An 18835-nucleotide genomic window follows, 5' to 3' on the forward strand; every position below is an offset into this window, starting at 1 on the left:
AAAGTCTGATGTAACTTTGACATTTAGAAACTTTACTTTCTTTGTGGCATATTTTTTTAGGACTGTGCATCTAATTTAGAAAATCAATACCATATTCTAGATAAAGAAATAGACTTTGCTCGTGTTAGTTATTAATACTAACGGCACATTACTTTGTGTCAATTATAATGACTTTTTATTTCTAATTCATCCCAGAAAAAAAAGTGGTTAGTGTCTGGAAAAATTATTATTGTATTTATTTTTTTGGCTTCAGTTTCTATGCAATTAATATAATTAATTATATATATTTATTTCCATTTATTATGTAAATTTTATTATTACAAAAGTATTTTATCGCAAACAGCAAATAAAAAAGGTGCCTTACAAGAAAGTACAAAAAAATGATGTTTAACATTTGAGTTGTGTCGGAATCCACATGTGACACATAAGAACATAGAAAATTTAAATTACAATCATATTTATGAACAAACTACATTCCAGCTGCTGTCAAGCTGACAGCTTCATGTACTGAACTTCACTGCATGAATCTGGAACCCGAGGCTCTGGATCCACAGGTTGCAGATCCTTCATCCTTCCAATGTGGCTCTTTGAGGTTGAAGAAAGTGCTTTGGTGGTTTATAGTTGTGGTCCCATTGCTTTAATAAATTAGGTTTTTGTCCTTTAGATAACTGGACAAAATGATGGTAAAACCTTTAATCTGCTGTCAGAGTGATTTATTATTAGAATAAACTTTAAACACAACAGTGTCTATTTCTGTTCAGAGACAAAATACTTAAAGTACAGAAATGTATTTACATGTAAAAATGGAAAGGAAACATCAGTGTTGTCCTGTTTATATTCAATAGTAAAAATAGACAAATGATGACGGTGCTCCAAAGTCATAATGGTAGAAAAGGCCATAAATGATTTGAGTTTGATTTCAATCTGCTGCAGCAGGAGGATCTCATTTGACACATGATGTTTTATTTTGAAAGGAACTTGACAGTTCTGCTGTCAAAAGTAAAAGAAGTTAAAAAAAAAAGGTAGTGTAAATCAGTTGTTATTTATAACAAACTTCTTAAATATTTAGAATCTATATTTATATATGACTGGCTTAATGGTCATAAAAAAATCAATCAAGTGTATTTTTCTAAAGCAGGAAGTGGGATTTTGTGGCTCTGATCAGTAAGAAAGTGGACTAAATGGCTCTCAATGTGACAGACTCCTGATCTAAACTGTTTAAAACTGTCTGATCCTAAACGTAAAGTAAACATTTTCTTTTGGGGATGTCATTAAATAGACTAAAATCATTTGTCATTGTTTTTTATTGGAGACCTATTTATTCCTGCTGTCAGCTGCCATCTTTGTGTTTGTTGTCGTCAAGTTAACTTCATTTAATGACAAAATGAAAAACAGCACATCTCTGTTATAACTTTAAACAAGACTTTTAACATGTTGGTAAATTATAGACATAATTTTCAAGTAGTTTGATCGTTTAAAAAAGCATTTAAGGAGCTAAAATAGTAGCTCAAGTCGCTCAGCAGCGCTCAGCTTTCAGAGGTTTGGGTGACTTTTGAAGGCTCTATTAGGAAACTGGCGGTAGATTCAGAGCTGGACATTAGCTGAAACTGAAGAGACTCTTGTCCGCTGTGGACTGCTTCATCCGGAGCTTTTGGTGTTGCTCCAAAACCGATTATTTACTCTTTTATCTCGCTGAAGAAAACACAAGTTCCGCCATTCCGCCTGCACGCGCGTGCCAGCCGCCTCTGCTTGAGTCTCCACGGTTCTCATGGTGTGTTTAACTGCAGCGTCAGCGCTCAGACTTCTTCAAACTGAGTCAGGATCGTTGATTAGCGACAAACCAGACAGTAAAACAAACATGGCAGAAGTAGCTCCAGCTCCCGCCGCCGCTCCGGCCAAAGCCGCCAAGAAGAAGACTTCCAAGCCGAAGAAGGCCGGTCCCAGCGTCAGCGAGCTGATCGTCAAAACGGTGGCCGCTTCCAAGGAGCGCAGCGGCGTGTCTGCCGCCGCCTTGAAGAAGGCTCTGGCGGCCGGAGGCTACGATGTGGACAAGAACAAAGCCCGCGTCAACACCGCCATCAAGAGCCTGCTGACCAAGGGGACTCTGGTCCACACCAAGGGCACCGGCGCTGCCGGCTCCTTCAAGATGAGCAAGACGACCGAAAGCACGAAGCCTGCAGCTAAGAAAGCCGCTCCTAAAGCCAAGAAGCCCGCCGCCAAGAAACCTGCAGCGGCTAAGAAGCCCAAGGCAGCAGCCAAGAAGCCCGCAGCTGCTAAGAAGTCTCCCAAGAAGGTGAAGAAGCCCGCAGCAGCGCCCAAGAAAGCAGCCAAGAGCCCCAAGAAGGCCACCAAGAGCCCCAAAAAGAGCCCCAAGAAGGCGGTGAAGAAAGCCCCCGCAGCCAAGAAAGCTCCCGCTAAGAAGGCAGCCAAGCCCAAAGTCAAGAAGACAGCAGCCAAGAAGAAGTGAAGAAACATCCTCAGAATTCTGTAGAAACAAAGGCTCTTCTAAGAGCCACCACTTCTCCTGTCAGCAGCTCATTCCTCTGATTCAAGAAACAATGGAACACAAATCAACATCACTTTATTAACATATGAACAAACCAGTGCAAATTATGAGATTAGGTTGACAACTAATATGAAAGAGCATAATCACAAAATTAAAGAAAACAAAAGGAATATTAACTTATAGGTTCAGCAGTTGTTAAAAAATTAATCTACAACTACTGTATAAATGTGGAGTATTTCATCATCAGAACACAAATACAAAATTACAGCAAATTATAAATAGCCAAAGGGTTATCAGTCGTTAAAAACAAGAATTTAGTTAGAAAATGTTTGTGAAAAGTTACATTGGGTTTGAAGAAAATGACAAACTCAAGCTACAAAGGAATACTGTGGAACTGGCAGATATGATTAAAATGACACTTTAATAGAGCATGCAATCTATTTCAATCAGGATATATTTTAATTTAATTAGAATTTAGAGACGTTACTGTTCGCAACTGCAAAAGAAAATGTTCAAGAAGATGTTCTTTACAGTTATTCAATGTTCCAAAGCTCCAATTAATCAGAAGAGGGCAAAGGTTAAATTAATTTTATTACTAAAATTAATTTTGAATTGCTGGCTTTTTGTGATATTTAACATTTTAAAGTTTTTTTAAGAGGATGTTAAACTGTTTTATATTATTGTGCAGCAGAGCTCCAAATTACTCTCGATAGAGTTCAGTTTGTCTGTTTGATGTTGTCACATTTTCTCTTGTTGACCACCAGGAGGCGAACAAGTGCCGAAAATCGGAACCTGGATGAATGAGACAAAACAATACTTAGAAGAAGAAGTTACACATTTGTCTTCTAACAGGTCCTCAGGAGAAAAATATATGTCAGAGAATATTGACTCCAGTATCACTTGTGATTTTCATCCCATCAACCTAAAATGAGCGGAAGAGGAAAAGGCGGGAAAGGACTCGGTAAAGGAGGCGCCAAGCGTCACCGTAAAGTCCTCCGTGATAACATCCAGGGAATCACCAAACCAGCGATCCGCCGTCTGGCTCGTCGTGGTGGAGTGAAGCGTATTTCCGGTCTGATCTACGAGGAGACCCGCGGTGTGTTGAAAGTTTTCCTGGAGAACGTGATCCGTGATGCCGTCACCTACACCGAGCACGCCAAGAGGAAGACCGTGACCGCCATGGATGTGGTGTACGCTCTGAAGAGACAGGGACGCACTCTATACGGATTTGGAGGTTAAATCACTGATCCGCTGGCTGCAGACAACAAAAGGCCCTTTTAAGGGCCGCCAACTTCTCTCTAGAGCAAAGAATCTACGTTTATTTCCTTTTACATCTTCGCTGAATTCAAAAAATGCGTAAAACGATTATATTATATTAAAGTTTGTCATAAACTGCCAACATAACTTAAAAGGGGCATTTGCTGCTGCATTATTTCAGCCAACTCTTATGTCATTTGATCAATGCTTATTGGGAGCTAAATGAGCCTCCAATTTAGCACAGTCCAGATAATTTTCCTTTCCCCAAACTATAATCTTGATTTATAACTCATATTTTCCAAATGTGGACTATAAATTAACCAGATCAACCAGAACATACTTTTCTAAGCAGTCTATAAATTACAATTCAGATAATCATGAACAATTAAAAACATGACCCTCTTTGGCCCCAACTTTATTTTACTTTTATGTATTTTAATTTTCCTTCCCTGTAGACCTTGTCCTATAGCCATTTACCAACATGTTTCAGAGTTTCATCTTCATTAAAGAATTCATTGGACAAATTGTTTTCACAAACCTGCACTATGGCTGATTTTGCTGGGTGAGAAAAGCCAAACAGTGTCCGATGTTTTCTGGAATTATTTTATTTTTCCCCTTTAAACTAGTATTTAGTTTACTTGGCCTTTAATGTTTAGGTTTAACAAAATTATGCTTCTCCAGTCCCACGTTATAAACCCCAGAAATAAAAAATGTCATGATCATGATCACTGTAAACTCACCCGATTAACACATTTAATGTTTTAGGACTTTTCCTGCTGAAGTACGTTTTACAGCAACACGTAGAAATCTGACAACACTGCAACGACACACAACAGCTCAGCCAATTATGAACGGGGAACGACACAGTATAATTTACACACAGTTTGTATAAACACAGCCTCTGTCGTCAGAGTCGTTATATCTCCGTTCAGAGACTGAACTGGAATCATGCCTGAACCCGCCAAGTCTGCGCCCAAGAAGGGCTCCAAGAAAGCCGTGACCAAGACCGCCGGCAAAGGAGGCAAGAAGAAGAGAAAGACCAGGAAGGAGAGCTACGCCATCTACGTGTACAAGGTGCTGAAGCAGGTCCACCCCGACACCGGCATCTCCTCCAAGGCCATGAGCATCATGAACTCGTTCGTCAACGACATCTTCGAGCGCATCGCCTCCGAGGCGTCTCGTCTGGCTCACTACAACAAGCGCTCCACCATCACCTCCAGGGAGATCCAGACCGCCGTGCGCCTCCTGCTGCCCGGGGAGCTGGCCAAGCACGCCGTGTCCGAGGGCACCAAGGCCGTCACCAAGTACACCAGCTCCAAGTAAACGGACCCATGTGATCCACACAAACCAACGGCTCTTTTCAGAGCCACACAATTTATCTGAAGAGCTGAGATTCTAAAAAAGAGAAACTCATGTGACAAATCTTTTTTTGGGGTGAGAAAAAATCTATAGATCAGGGTTACAGGATATGAGGGAAACTGCACATATGCAATATTAGTGATAAATATTGGCAGAAGGCTGCCAATCAAACATTGGTTAAAAAAAAGAATTATATGCAGTTCACAAAATAATTCTATAATCTTCTATCAATTCTTAAATATAAACCTAAAAAACTGTGGCCAGTGGGTATCCAGTTTATATATATGTGGCATCAATAAATTAGGGGGCAGGAAACCAAGAGGGCGGGGCTTTGATGTATGGTTCCAGGCTCAAGTGGCTGTTTTTGCTGTGCCCTGTTGATGAGAGCTGCTGCCTTGGTTCACTGTGTTTTGTTTTGTGCAGAATTAATAACTGAAACCAGCTGCTTTTGCCGTCACCTTCCTCACTTTTGCTATCCTAGTACACACATCTAAAGCAACAGACACACCCGGCATGTGACAACCATTCAAAAACGAGCTAAAAACCCGTTCTTATCCCTTGTGCTATCTTAGATGACCCCCCCCCCCCCCCCCCCCTTACATTGGCCTGTTCTACCTACCATGAAAAAGGTGGATAAAGGTGGAAAGATTTCATGTAATCCATGGACACCAGTGAAGATCACAAATCATTGAAGAAAAAAGGTTCAGAGCACTGTCTAGTGGGTCTAAATGACCCAACTCCCAATGTTAAAGTGCCTAGGATAGAACAAGGGTTAATGTGCATAAACCCCACAGTGTTAACACTGGACAAGTGGGGAGGGGCTTATTCTTTCTTTTTTTTTAGCTGTTAACAACACTTGGAAGAGGCTTGGTGGGAAATGGTTTTGAAATTAGTAGTTTTATTTTTTCTAACTTTCCGTATTGTTTAAAGGACAGAAAAAGTTTTTTTTCAGTCCATTTCCAACTTTGAGCCCCTGTCCCTGTAAAATCCTGTGTACGTCCCTGTTGTCAAACTCGCTCTCGGCTTTCTTCTTTCAATTCAATTTAATTTTATTAATTTTGCCCAAAATCACAACAACAGTCGTCTCAACGGGCTTCATACTGGTAATTGTAAAGTCAACATTAAATCCTAAGGATCATAAATACAAAGAATTCAGTAGTAAAATTCTAAACTGAACAAACTAAACTAAACTGGACATCCCTGCCCTTAGACCCTCCTTCAAACTAAGCAAAAACTCCTATATTGACATATGAAAGACTTGCTGTCGCATAATATTATTAAGTTCTCCCCCATGGGCAATTTTCAAATGGTTGTCACTACCTATACATCTTCCTCTTTCGGCTTTTCCCATCAGGGGTCGCCACAGCGAACAAGTCGCATGGTAAACTTGGCAATGTTTTACACCGGATGCCCTTCCTGACGCAACCGGGCTTGGGACCGGCACAGAAGTAGAGAACGGAGCAGGGAGCAGCCCGGAATCGAACCCCGGTTTCATGGACGGAAGGCGCCGCAAAGCAGCACGAGCTAAACCGGCTCCATGTCACTACCTATACATTACTACTAAATCCAAGTCCCTGATTGGTCAAAGTTCAACCTGGTTTAACTTGCAGCGCTCATGCAAAGGTCACGCATTCTGTACGTAGAGGCCGAAAACAGTGGTTAAAAACTTGCGTAGCTATGCATAAACGGCAGAAGCCTGAAATACGCGTTTACTCATGTTTACATAGACTTTTCATTGGAAGTGACCGCTTGTAGAGCTTGGAGTACTCGTAGGCTGACATCAGGGAAACTCTGGTTCCCAATTTTCAACTGTCCGGGGTTATTTAAAGCTTTACCTGTGGGTTACAATAATGTGTGATCTACCAAAAAGGTAAGCCCAGAAGCAAAAGACACCCTGCAGGAAGCAGTTCTTAAATATCTCATAAAAATGTTAATAAAAGCAAAATACAGATCATGTGTGTTTAGCCAAAAAGGAGCTTTAGTGGCAGGTTAGTTAGAAAGCATGTTTCAGGTTTTTTCTTCTTCTTTCTACTGTAAACTGCATCACAGCAGCAGTCATTACAGTCTGAACAGGGAAACAAACTTTAAAGATCTAATTTATTTTAAAGTTCTTGCATTGACCACAAAGTATTTCAGTATTTAGGGGATTTACAGGCTGAAATCTATTCATGCATAATAATGAAACAAAAAAAGAGGAAAGAAAGCTTTAAATATCTTACTTTACTGACAAGACAGCGTTTAAACCACAGAAGAGAAAAAAAAACAGAAACCACATCCTTCTGTTCTTAACAGACTTTCTTTAACTCTGTTGGCCTCACAGCCCGGACCTGCATGAGAGATAAAACGAAGCAGAGCAGCAGCGATGACTTTGACGGCAGCAGCAACAGGATTTGTCATCTTTCTGCTCTGTCTGATGGGTATCGTATTTCTGTTTGTTATCCAACACCTGTAACCTTTACAGTTTTTTCACAAATGACTTCAGATGATGTTTCTCTGTTCAAGTATTTTCATAAAATTGAAATTTACAAAAGTTTCACGACAAAGCTTTGCAACTAAACTTTAAAAATGAAAGTAAAGGAAGGCCAAACTGGGGGCCAGAGTCTCTTCTCATGTTCAAACCAGAAATACTGTTTGGAGGTCTGATGATAACCTCTAAAGTCCTAGAAAGCTTTGAAAGGGTTTTATCTCATTTAGACTGAAACAACTCATTCTGGAGCATTGGCTTCTTTCAGGATTGTCTGAATTAGAACGATTGCTTTTTGTTCTTTTCTTTAGTGCTTTTCACGCTTTGCTGCATCTTAAAAATACAAAAGGGAAGTGGAGTTTTCTGCTCCACCCAAGATATTTATTTTAAATTTAGGGTGGATCTTCTTAAACTGAAAAAAGAGCATCCAGGATCAGGAATCCTCTGTACAAGGAAAATGGTTTAAATGAAAACAAAAGTCAAAAAGTAGAATCACAGCACTTTGCTGAGAAGGTTTTGTGAAACTCAGACGAACCAAAGACAGTTGTTTCTTCTTCTTTTTTTAATTAAAGTAAAAAACTATAACCAAAAAACTTTATGGACACAAATGTTATTGTGAAACAAATCTGTAAACCAAACTAGGAGCTAAAGACCTAGAAACTATTTAGCTAAGTTCTAGCTCCTTTGATACACTGAGATGTGCAACGCCAGAGTTGACTGACGCGCCAAGCGGGCTGTCGTTTCCCTATACGACGAAGAAAATAATAAAGTATAAAAGTACTGACAGAAATGATGATGTCAGGCTTCTGTTTGTTCCCTTTTTGAACTATTTTAGATTGTACAAATGTTTTATGGTTTCAGTTATTTTAGGTGTGGAGGTTTTTAACCATTTTCTTTCTTTTTTTTTAATAAAAGAGGAAGGAATCTAAAACTGAACTAAGCAAATTATTTTCTCTACTTGCGTAATACTTGTGAAATCAAAGTGATAAACATTCCCTGTGCATTGACTGCAGCTTGTCTGAACAAGAAGGAAAGACATGTTTTCCTACAGCTGTGAGGGGGTTTGTGGGGGAGTAGTAGGGCGGTCGACCCATAATCGTAAGACTGCAGGTTCGATTCCCGCCTTGCACGCCCATGAGTCAAAGTGTCCTTGGGCAAGACACTGAACCCCACCTTGCCTCTGGTGGGAGGCGGGCGCCTGTGTTTGGCAGCGGAGCGGCCATCACTGTGTGAATGTGTGTGTGACTGTAAAGCACTTTGTCCTTGTAGGAAGAAAGGCGCTATATAAGTATACGCCATTTACCATTTTTGTAGTCATATTCTTTTCTTGGGGGGGGGATTGCCACTGGTGGTGGAAACCAGAACTAAGGGATGTCGTTAAGCCAGCCAGGCTTGGTAGAAAAGCCAAAGCAGCTGACAGCTACCAACAGTCTATAAGGAATCTAGGACTTTGGGGAGGCCATGGAGAAGGACTATAAGTTATCCTGAAGAGATTCTGGTCAACCATTCAGCGCCTCTGGAGGGGAAACAGTTTTCTGCTGGGACTTTTTTCAGTGCAGTGTGGACTTCAATTGGGAATATTTTCAGGTAATGGAAGGAATACATTGATTTAAATGCACTAAACTGAAACAACTTTTAATAAAAAAGGAGAGAAAACGTTTTAACTTTATCAAACAGTTTTTCAGTGAAACTACAGACACTTTCCAGTCTTCAACAGATATCGCTGTTAGATTATTAACTGCATCAACTGCAGTTAAATTAAAATCTTTAATATTTTCTTCCTGCATCAAAGTGATTCTGGTTTCTAATGTTTTTCAGGGATTCACAGTCAAACATGGGGAGTGGAATACGCCTCCAAACGCATCTGTGCCTTTGAAGGATCCACAGTGGAAATATCCTGCACCTACACATACCCACCCAGGATAAGTTACAAGAAAACTGTTGTTCAGAGAGAATTCTGGTTTACTAAACTGAAGGACAACAACCCACTGGACCTGACAGAAGACCCTGACTATGCAGGCAGAGTCACATATCGCTGTTCTGAAAAGAACTGTATGCTGAGGATCAGGGGTCTGAAACGGAGTGACTTTGCTGAGTACAAGTTCAGGTTTGAGACAAACCAACCCGGTGGGAATTTCACCGGTTCACCAGGAGTCTCTCTGACTGTAACAGGTAAACATTTTGTTTTTTTGCCACATTACTTTTAAATTTTTTTTAATAATTACTTTTTTCTAAGAATGCACTTGCAGACAGATAGTTTTCACCCAGCCTCCTGCAGCTGCAGAGCTTTATTTTTTATTGCCATTCTTTCTCGGCTTGACTTTGCAAAACAAAGATTGAGTTGAGGTTCGTCCACGACTATTGCAGGTACACTCATGGCTCACAAGACCAGAGGGGCGGGGATCAAAACTGGAAAAGTGCAGCAAAAACACTTTTTTTGTCCTTTAAATAATATGGAAATTAGGTAAACTACTAATAGATAACTACTCCCTTATGGTACATGTGTAGGCACATTGTTGTCAACATGAGTTTGTTCACTTTATCGTAGACTTGGAAGAAATCAAAGCAATGAAACACTGGAGGCTACTTATTTTGGCTCAATGTGCTGCAGACATAATCAGTGTTCAATCCAGATGGTAAAATTTTAAACTCAGACAGGTGCTCAAACACTCCTAGGGGCCTGTGTGCGCATATGTCTCCACACGTGCACATTGATTTACTGATCAATTAAAACATTCTTTTTGTCTGTGTCAGCACCTCTATACAATTTCTGGTTGCATTCATCCAGAAATGCATGCACCACAGCACAAGAAGAATTTTACTATGAGTGAAGGTTAAGGTTACTTAGGCTAATAACATTTCCTGATTAGTTTAAAGCTTGCAATAAAAAAATAAATAAATAAAAAACAATTGGCAGTAATCCTTTAATTTAAACATGTAATTGTATTCTAAATACATTCTATTTAGGCATTTTTTTTACCAACTGACTAAATAACTAATCATAATTAAACATATGTCCTGTCCTAAATATTAGATGGATTTGGAAATTATCATAACCCACATCAAATCCTTCATTAAATGTTCAGAAAAAGTTGAGAAATTTGGATGCAGGAGATAACCTTGGACTTTGGGTCCTTAGACACCACAGGATCCGCCGTGGTCAAGATTTTCGTTATTTTAACCCTAAATGTTCCAAGACTTCCAGAAACTTCTGTAGGTAAACAATCTTCCTGGTCTTTGGATGAAAACTAAAGTTCTTTCATGGAGAAAAGAAGCTTTGCTTGAACTTGGTCCAGAAGAACCTGGTGATGACCCACATTCATGGTGTTATGAAGTTTTTGAAGACATAACCTTCTGTCCAACAATACTGCAGAGAGAACATCCCAAACCAAATTTTAAATCAGCCTGACCCATCTTTAGATCTGAAGAGACGCCATACCAATAACAGCCACTAGGGGCAGTCCAGCTCAGTCAATGCTGGAACAGCAGGTTGGAACAGTTTCCATGGTGATTGGTGAAATCTGTCAGACATGACCTCGTTCAGCTGAACTAACTTTTGAACTCACCTCTCCCACTTCTACCTGGAGAGGTGGTCAAAGTGAAGCTGGATGAAGCTGGAGTTCATGACGATGAAGAAACGTTAACAGGAGTCAGAGAACAGAGTTAAATGTGGAATCTGGGTTATTCATTTAGTGTAAGATTTCCCAGGTTTTCTTTTTTTTTTCTTTTTTCATTCTTTCATTCTGTTTGGAACAGATTTTTGGTTTGTGTGTCATGTTATCCAGAATTTAGGGTTTAATATTAACTGTTTCTGATTTTCTGTATTTTTCCAGATCTCCAAGTGCTGAGTCAAAGAAAGAGGGACTGCCCGACTTATCCATGTGCATTGTTTGAGCTTACGTGTCACAGCAGTTGTGTTCCTCCCCATTTTTCCTACGTGTGGTACAAAAATGGTGAAATAATAACGGCTGGATCACAACAAAAGTACTCAGCTTGGTTTTTCACTGCAGACAGTGTTTCCTGTGCTCTAAGAGGACACGAGTCTTTCCACTCTCCTGCTGTGTGTAAGTTCACTTACAGTCTCATTCTAACTACATTCTGTTAAATCAGGGTGTCAAACAGTTGTCTCAGCTTGGGCCTGAAGCAGAAGAATGCATCAAATGTTTTGTATTTTTACACCCCCTAACATAAAAGTAGGGAGAGGGCTAACATAAAGATAAACACAAACTATGGACATTACATTTTGTTACAAGCTATTGATGTTGGACAAATAAACTTTTAACTCATCGATTGGATTCTGCAAGACAAAATGAAGCCAACAACTGCGCGTATTGTGTGAGTGTATTGATCAGAGTTAAATCTGCTCAATTCAACAATGACCACCAGGTGGGAAAAATGTAGTTTGGAGCTCTGCTGGGTCCACCCACCTGCCAATCAAAGAGACAAATCCCTAGTATGCAAAGATTTGAGTAAGTAAGTAAGTAAGTAAGTAAGTAAGTAAGTAAGTAAGTAAGTAAGTAAGTAAGTAAGTAAGTAAGTAAATCTTTATCTATATAGCACTTTTCTCAGAAAGCGACTCACAAAGTGCTTCACAATGTTAAAACAATGTAAAATCAGCAGCGAGACACAATAAACACACACAGGCATAGAAGTAAACAAACAAACAGGCAGAAGTGAAAACAAATAAAAGTCAGCTAAAAGCTCCCCTAAATAAAAATGTCTTAACTTGAGCTTTAAAACACTTGACTGAGTCAATCTGGCGCAGAGACAGGGGGAGGTCGTTTCAAAGTCGGGGAGCGACTGCCTGAAAGGCGAGATCTCCAACTAGTTTTAAAACGAGTCTTTGGAACACATAAAAGATTTTTATCAGTGGACCTTAAGGAACGTGCAGGAGTGTAGGCAGTTAAAATGTCAGAAATATAGTTCGGGGTTTGTCCGTACACGGCTCTAAAAACTAAAATCAAAATCTTAAAATCTATTCTAAACTCAGCAGGAAGCCAATGCAGAGATAAAAGCAGAGTGCTAAGTAAACAATAAAAAAAATAGAATCTTTCCCTTCCAAGTTGCCTTTTTTAGTAAATAATGCTAAAACATTTAGAAAAAGATAATACAGCAATGTGAATAAGTCATTGGTAATGAATTTAACCCAGTCCAACAATACTGCAGAGAGAACAGTCCAATCCTTTTAGATAAAATCAGTTCGTATTCAGCTTTTGTTTCCCTGGAACAACTCTAACTGTTGTTGGTACAGATGAACACAAACCTGTCATTACTCTACATTTTAGTTACAGTTGTCAAAGTATATTTTATCCATGATGTTCTTTGTGTTGTCAGGTCCTCGTGTGCAGGTGATCCGGTCTGGACAGGAACTGGTTTGTCACAGCAGCTGTTTTCCTCTGCATCACCTTTCCTTCATTTGGTTCATGAATGGACAGGAAGTTCAGGGAGAAACTTCTTCTTATTACAGAAAACCTGTTTCTCCTGAAGCCTCCTACTCCTGTTCTTACCAGGGTCACCGCTCACCTGAAGTCTGTAAGTCAATGTCAACAGTGTCTTCTGTCATCAACTCTGTCACAAACAGTTTGCTTATGAAACAATATTATTGAATGTAGACTTTATGCTTAAAAAACACAGAAACAAATCACAGTTCCTTTTAAGTTTCTAAATTTAATTAACACTGTTGGATTGACAGAGAATTCTACAAAAATGATGACCGTCATTTAAAATCCTTTCTTAGCTTTTTCTCTGACAAAAAAATAATATACACTGCATATTGTATTTTTTGGACAATCAGTGCTCTGGAGTAAAAAAATAAGCAAAATAAAGAAGAAAATATATATTTCGGTTACACTTTTGGAAGAAAGGTGCAACGCTTCTGAACAAATCCATCACGCACGATGCGTCAAATTCCCGTCCGCTGCATCTCTTTGGACATGTGTCAAGTTCAACACTTTTCCAAAATTTGGATCTTAAACTAGATGCTTCTGTTGCGTGTGGCAGGGGCTACTATGAAGAATTTTGCCTCATCGCTACATGGAAGCATGACTGTATGTCTCATTTACTATATACAGAAGACCTGGATGATGTTGAGAGATCAGGTTTATTTATTATTCTGGTTTATTATTATGTTTACATTAAATAATCTAAAATCTGAAGCATTCAGACAGGGATCAGTTTTCATGTTAACCGGCTTGAAGGGAAATGGTGGCGAGTTTAGGTTGGATCAGGAGAATACAAGTCTTGATTTAACATGAATGATCAAAGACTTCAGCAGAAAATAGTGCAAGAATAGCTGGAAAACAGGAGGTTGATGGAACTACCGGACCAGGGTTGGGCTGCTCTGGCTCAGAGGAACTGTGGAAGCAGACGGGAAGTTGATCACTCCAGAAATCAGAATCAGAATGCAGTTTTTCTTGAATGATTCAAGTAAACCAGATGCTGCAGGAGGAGAAGGAGCCTGAAGAACTGAGGACCACCAAGCAGCAGTTAACATAGAGACAGACCCAAAGTGTTTAAAGCTGTCTTGACTTTTGTCATTTTTTTTTTGTCTTCCAGATGCTCCAAAGTCCGTTTCTGTATCCATGAGTCTGACTGAGATTATGGAGGGCAGTTCAGTGACTCTGACCTGCAGCTGTGATGCTAACCCAGCAGCTAAATTCAGATGGTACAAAAACAACCAACCTCTGCTCCGTAAGGATCAAAGTCTGATCCTCAGGTCCGTCCAGCGTTCTGACTCCAGAAAATACCACTGTGTAGCTGAGAATAAACTTGGAGAAGCAGCATCTGACTATGTCTTCATAAATGTGGAATGTGAGTCCAACAAAGGAACCAGAATAAATCTTCAGATCTTTCTGATGTTTGACCTTCACTAAATAACTTGAATTTTTATGTCCAGATCCTCCAGAAACCTCCTCTGTGTCAGTGAGTCCCTCTGCTGAGGTCCTGGAGGGCAGTTCAGTGACTCTGACCTGCAGCAGTGATGCTAATCCAGCAGCTAACTACACCTGGTTCAAAGACAACAGACCTCTGCGTTCAGAAGACAAAGTTCATTTCTCCTCCATCAGGTCTGAACACTCAGGAAATTACAGCTGCAAGTCTGAGAACAAACATGGACAAAGCAGCTCGACCCCTCTGCTCCTGGATGTTCAGTGTATGTTTAGACTCTGGTTTAGAGATTTAGGTTTTCTTTGACTGAGAGTTTCTAGAAGTTCATGTTTTTTGTTTCTAATCTCAGATCCTCCCAGGATTCCCTCAGTGTCAGTGAGTGTCTTTGGTAAAATCTCTAAGGGCAGTTCAGTGACTCTGACCTGCAGCAGTGATGCTAACCCAGCAGCTAACTTCTCCTGGTACAAGAAGGATGAAAACTCACCAAAAGCATCTGGACCAAACTGGACCATCAGTGATTTCAGAGCTGAACACAGTGGCTTTTATTACTGTGAAGCAGAGAACAGAAGAGGACGTCTGAACTCCAGTTTACATCTGATTGAAGCAGAAACAGGTTGGTTCATTCTTCTGGACAAACTGATGGTTCTTTTTTAAAAAATGTGTCTCTTCTGACATAATCTCTGCAAATGACAACGTCCTTAATCCATCTAAGGCCTTAGTTCCAAGTGTCCTTACAGGTGAATACAGGCTGTCTGTGGAAGAACGTTCAGACCTGTACAGAGCACACAGGTGGCCCAAATATATCAAGGTCATAGACCGCTTGGTCAACCCATAGAGAAAATGTTAATGCAGATTTTTACTACAGGCAACAGGTCATAGTGAGCACTTAAACACCCTGTGGGGGTTAGTAAGGGTCTGGTAGGCGAGATTCAGGTGTGTCACAGATTTCTCATTTTTTAACCCCCCAAATCCTGCACCTGTATGGGGTCAACAACCCCGTTCATGTGACTTCAGGTTTTCAGAGTTTTCATTTGTCTTTCCAGGTTCATGGAAATCAGCAGCAGCTGGAACGACCACATTTGCTGTTTTGTTGTTTGTCTTTATCCCTGCCTTTCTTTGGATCAGGTAAAGAACTATTTAGTAAATGTTTGGACTGAAGTTTACATTCATGCGTCTTTTAATGACTTTGTCCTTTTTTGACTGTCCAAACCAGAAAAAACAGGCGTGTCACAGAGCAGCAGGAGAAGAGAGCTGCCAACAGAAGTCAGGTAAGAAAGGTTAGCTTTGTCTTTGTGAGGCGTCCTTCAGTCAGACAGCATCCACCAGAGAGCCCACAAATACAGATGTGCAACTCATCTCTATCTGTCTGCATGCAGCAGAAGCTAGAGATGAACAAACATTAACATCATATGAAGTAGCAGGTCCTTCAGGAAATATCTAAAATAATGTATCCTTTAAAAAAAGGGTCATTGAACCATGTTTATTTCCCAGTCAAAGAGGTTTGAAGAGATTCTGATTTAAAAGAGATGATTTCACAGCAAACAGCCTCATGAAGATGAGAGTTGAAGTCCAGGTGGGGAAGGTGTGAGTTTGTGGATCTTCTCGTCCTGCAGCTCAACACGAGTCCAGACATCAACAGTCCATCTGCAGAAACAGAAGCAGCAGAAGAGCAGCTTGAGCTTCATTACAGCAGCATCTATTTCTCTAAGAACCAGGAGGAATGTCTGTACTCCAACATCAGGAGAAATCCCAAACCCAGACAGAGACCAGAGGACAACTCTGTTGAATAATCTGCAGTTGTATTCAAGAAATCTGCTGAAGCTAAAAAGTGAGCTACTTTCATAAAAAACAAATATATTTCCTTTAGAAACTGGCAAATTAATTAAACTTTATTTACTTTTTCTTACAGAACAACAGAAGCTGAACTTTCAGAGGATTTTGCTCTTTACAGCACCGTCAACAAAGTCTCATCCTGATGCAGGAAAATCAGATTTACCTTCACCTTCTGCTGTTATTGACGTGTTTGCTTTGGTTTAGTTCAATATTTTTAAAAATAATAAAATTTCTTGGAGAAGAAAAAAAAACATGTAGAATTTGATACAAGAAGATTCTTAGCTTGGTCACGTTTTCTCTTAAATGATTCATGAAAAACACAACGATGTGACATAAGCAGCAGAACCAACTGTTTTTATAAAATTACTTTCATTAAAACCCGTATTCTTTTTAGGAGGATTTCTTTGTATTATCATTAAACACAGAAAAAATACGGCATTTTTGTCCTGAGAATTTCTGGTTCAGCTCAGATTCAGTTTAAGTTTTTCTGAAGAGAGAAACAGAAAAACTGCGTCTGAGAAGAGAGTTTCTCATAAAGCATGCAGAGGTTTTCTCTCTCAGAGGTGAGACTCCACAGCAGCCCATCCCAGCTGCTGATGATCACACTTCCTGCTTCCAGATTACATTTACATCTTTGATCTCCTCCTTAAGTCATGAATGGAAGCGGTCCAGAATGTAGACATGCAGATGTACAGCTTCATTTAAAGTGACCTGACAGAGAAACAGACCAGCTGACTGATAAGCTTCCTCACTCAGAGCATTCAAATGCAAAATCAAGAACTTTTGATCAGTCATGAACAAAATGCTGCAAACTCCTGCTTAACTCTGAAAATACCTGCTTTTAAAAACTTGTAATTACCTGAACGTCTGTTTTTTTTCAGAATATGTGGTTTACTGAATAACTTTCAGAATGACAGATGCAGTTCCAGTTTTACAGAAGTGACTTCATCCACATATAGCTGAAGCTGATTATGTTTTATGAGGAACTAAATGTCGACTTTGAGTCAATCAAAATTATTTGTGTTTTTTTAGAAACAACAGTAAAAAAGTTTTACTTCACCTTTGCAGAAGTCTTCTAGTTTCTAATATCAGGGTAAAACTTGTCTCTCTATGTTCAGGTGAATGTGAAGAGGAAGAAAAGCTGCAAATGAAACAGCTTCAGTTTTTCCTTCACCTTTTTGATTTAAATACGTTTTTTTACTGTGACATGAATCAAAAACAACACAATCTTCAATTCAGATTTCACTTCGATGTTTTCAATATTGTTTTTGCTCATAAACACTAGTAAACAAAATGAATAATTTTTGTTCTCATTTCTTACACAATACTCTTACTACACACACCACATTGGTACGTTCCATTTCCATGATGTTCCTTGAGGTGAAGAACTGCAAGAACTGCTTTCCTCCACTTCTCTCTAAAAACCTTCCGCAGGCCAAATAACCGTAAAACCTGCAGCAACCATACGGGTCATGTGACTAAAGCTTTAGAGCCACTGCAAGCAACCAAACTCCTGGATGCCGTCAAACTTCTTTCAATTCAAAAATAAAAAGACAGAATTATTGGTTGGAAGCCATAAGATAAATTACTGAAGAGTTGAGCTCCATTGGAATAAAAAAAAAGATCAAGTTATTGAAGAAATCATTGAAGAAAAAAGGTTCAGAGCACTGTCTAATGGATCTAGATGACCCAACTGCCAATGTTAAAGTGCCTAGGATAGCACAAGGGTAGCGCAGAAGCTTCTTCATTTTTAGACTGAGGCATGAGTGTTGATTCTCCCTCATACTTTAGGGGGTGGTATGCACTATTTCAATAATTTCACCGGTAATAATGTAAACAGAAGAGCTTGTCAGCACATTGCTGTTTACATGTTTTTCTTTTTCATTTTTGAGTGATTGTCATGCATCAGCTTTAGTGATAACAACAGAGGGAAGTCGTCTAAATCTGGTTCAGGACCGCTTCTGCAAGCCGACCGCGGTACACTTCGCTAACTTTTGCCCAAGAACAGAAAAAATGGATCACAGCAACCAAATAATGATGAACATTTAAGTACATGTGTCTTTTTAAAGATTTATTGAACTGGTTGTATAAGAAATATATTTAAGTCTATTTTGATGCAAATGTGTGTTTTTTAAATTAGAAACACTCACAGCGAATCCGGAAATTATTGATATCCTTTCTGTCAAAATATGTTCAAGAGGCATCTTTTTATTTATATTTATACAATAAAGTCAAAGTTTGCCAAGAAAATGAAGAATTTCAGGGTTTACTCTTAATAAATGTAAATACTTTTCTGTATTCTATTTTAGCTGTAGCTTTTTCCATCCTGAAACTTTGACAAATAAAGCTCAAACTCAGAGTTTATTTATTTGTATAGCCCGGTTGGAAACACAAAGCGCTTAAACATAAAAGCAAATAAAATAGGCATAAGCTATGAAAATAGTTAAAACAGAAAACACAACACAATCACACTGAGTTTTCACCCCTCCCTCACCAGATTCCTCCCTCCACCCACCCAGTTCCCCCAGTAA

General features: G+C 39.4%; 4 protein-coding genes across 5 annotated transcripts; all 4 read left to right on the forward strand.

Annotated features, from left to right (window-relative positions):
- The first annotated feature begins 1797 nt into the window (after positions 1 to 1797).
- Positions 1798 to 3868, forward strand: LOC101162503 (histone H1-like). Of its 2 annotated transcripts, XM_078948172.1 has the most exons (2): positions 1798 to 2225; positions 2265 to 2483. In XM_078948172.1, exons 1-2 carry the CDS (start codon positions 1859 to 1861, stop codon positions 2465 to 2467), a joined length of 570 nt encoding a protein of 189 aa, XP_078804298.1. In that variant the 5' UTR covers positions 1798 to 1858; the 3' UTR covers positions 2468 to 2483. The 2 variants fall into 2 exon arrangements, with proteins under 2 accessions (XP_078804298.1, XP_023814575.1); XM_023958807.2 differs by having other exon boundaries at positions 1799 to 3868.
- LOC101162735 (histone H4) lies at positions 3434 to 3868 on the forward strand. Its single transcript, XM_023959663.2, has one exon. The coding sequence runs from the start codon at positions 3434 to 3436 to the stop codon at positions 3743 to 3745; it is 312 nt and encodes a 103-aa protein (XP_023815431.1). The 3' UTR covers positions 3746 to 3868.
- An 801-nt stretch (positions 3869 to 4669) lies between these two features.
- On the forward strand, positions 4670 to 5136 carry LOC105354190 (histone H2B 1/2). The gene has a single exon (XM_020706788.3). The coding sequence runs from the start codon at positions 4712 to 4714 to the stop codon at positions 5084 to 5086; it is 375 nt and encodes a 124-aa protein (XP_020562447.1). The 5' UTR covers positions 4670 to 4711; the 3' UTR covers positions 5087 to 5136.
- A 2229-nt stretch (positions 5137 to 7365) lies between these two features.
- LOC105356876 (B-cell receptor CD22-like) lies at positions 7366 to 17538 on the forward strand. Its single transcript, XM_023957047.2, has 11 exons — positions 7366 to 7539; positions 9405 to 9758; positions 11420 to 11650; positions 12921 to 13118; positions 14142 to 14396; positions 14482 to 14736; positions 14821 to 15084; positions 15515 to 15596; positions 15685 to 15739; positions 16085 to 16299; positions 16381 to 17538. The coding sequence occupies exons 1-10, from the start codon at positions 7485 to 7487 to the stop codon at positions 16259 to 16261; spliced, it is 1926 nt and encodes a 641-aa protein (XP_023812815.1). The 5' UTR covers positions 7366 to 7484; the 3' UTR covers positions 16262 to 16299; positions 16381 to 17538.
- Positions 17539 to 18835: the final 1297 nt, after the last annotated feature.

The sequence above is a fragment of the Oryzias latipes genome, chromosome 1 (assembly GCF_053564925.1).
Source record: "Oryzias latipes strain Hd-rR chromosome 1, Olatipes_Hd-rR_3.1".
Taxonomy (NCBI): Eukaryota; Metazoa; Chordata; class Actinopteri; order Beloniformes; family Adrianichthyidae; genus Oryzias; species Oryzias latipes.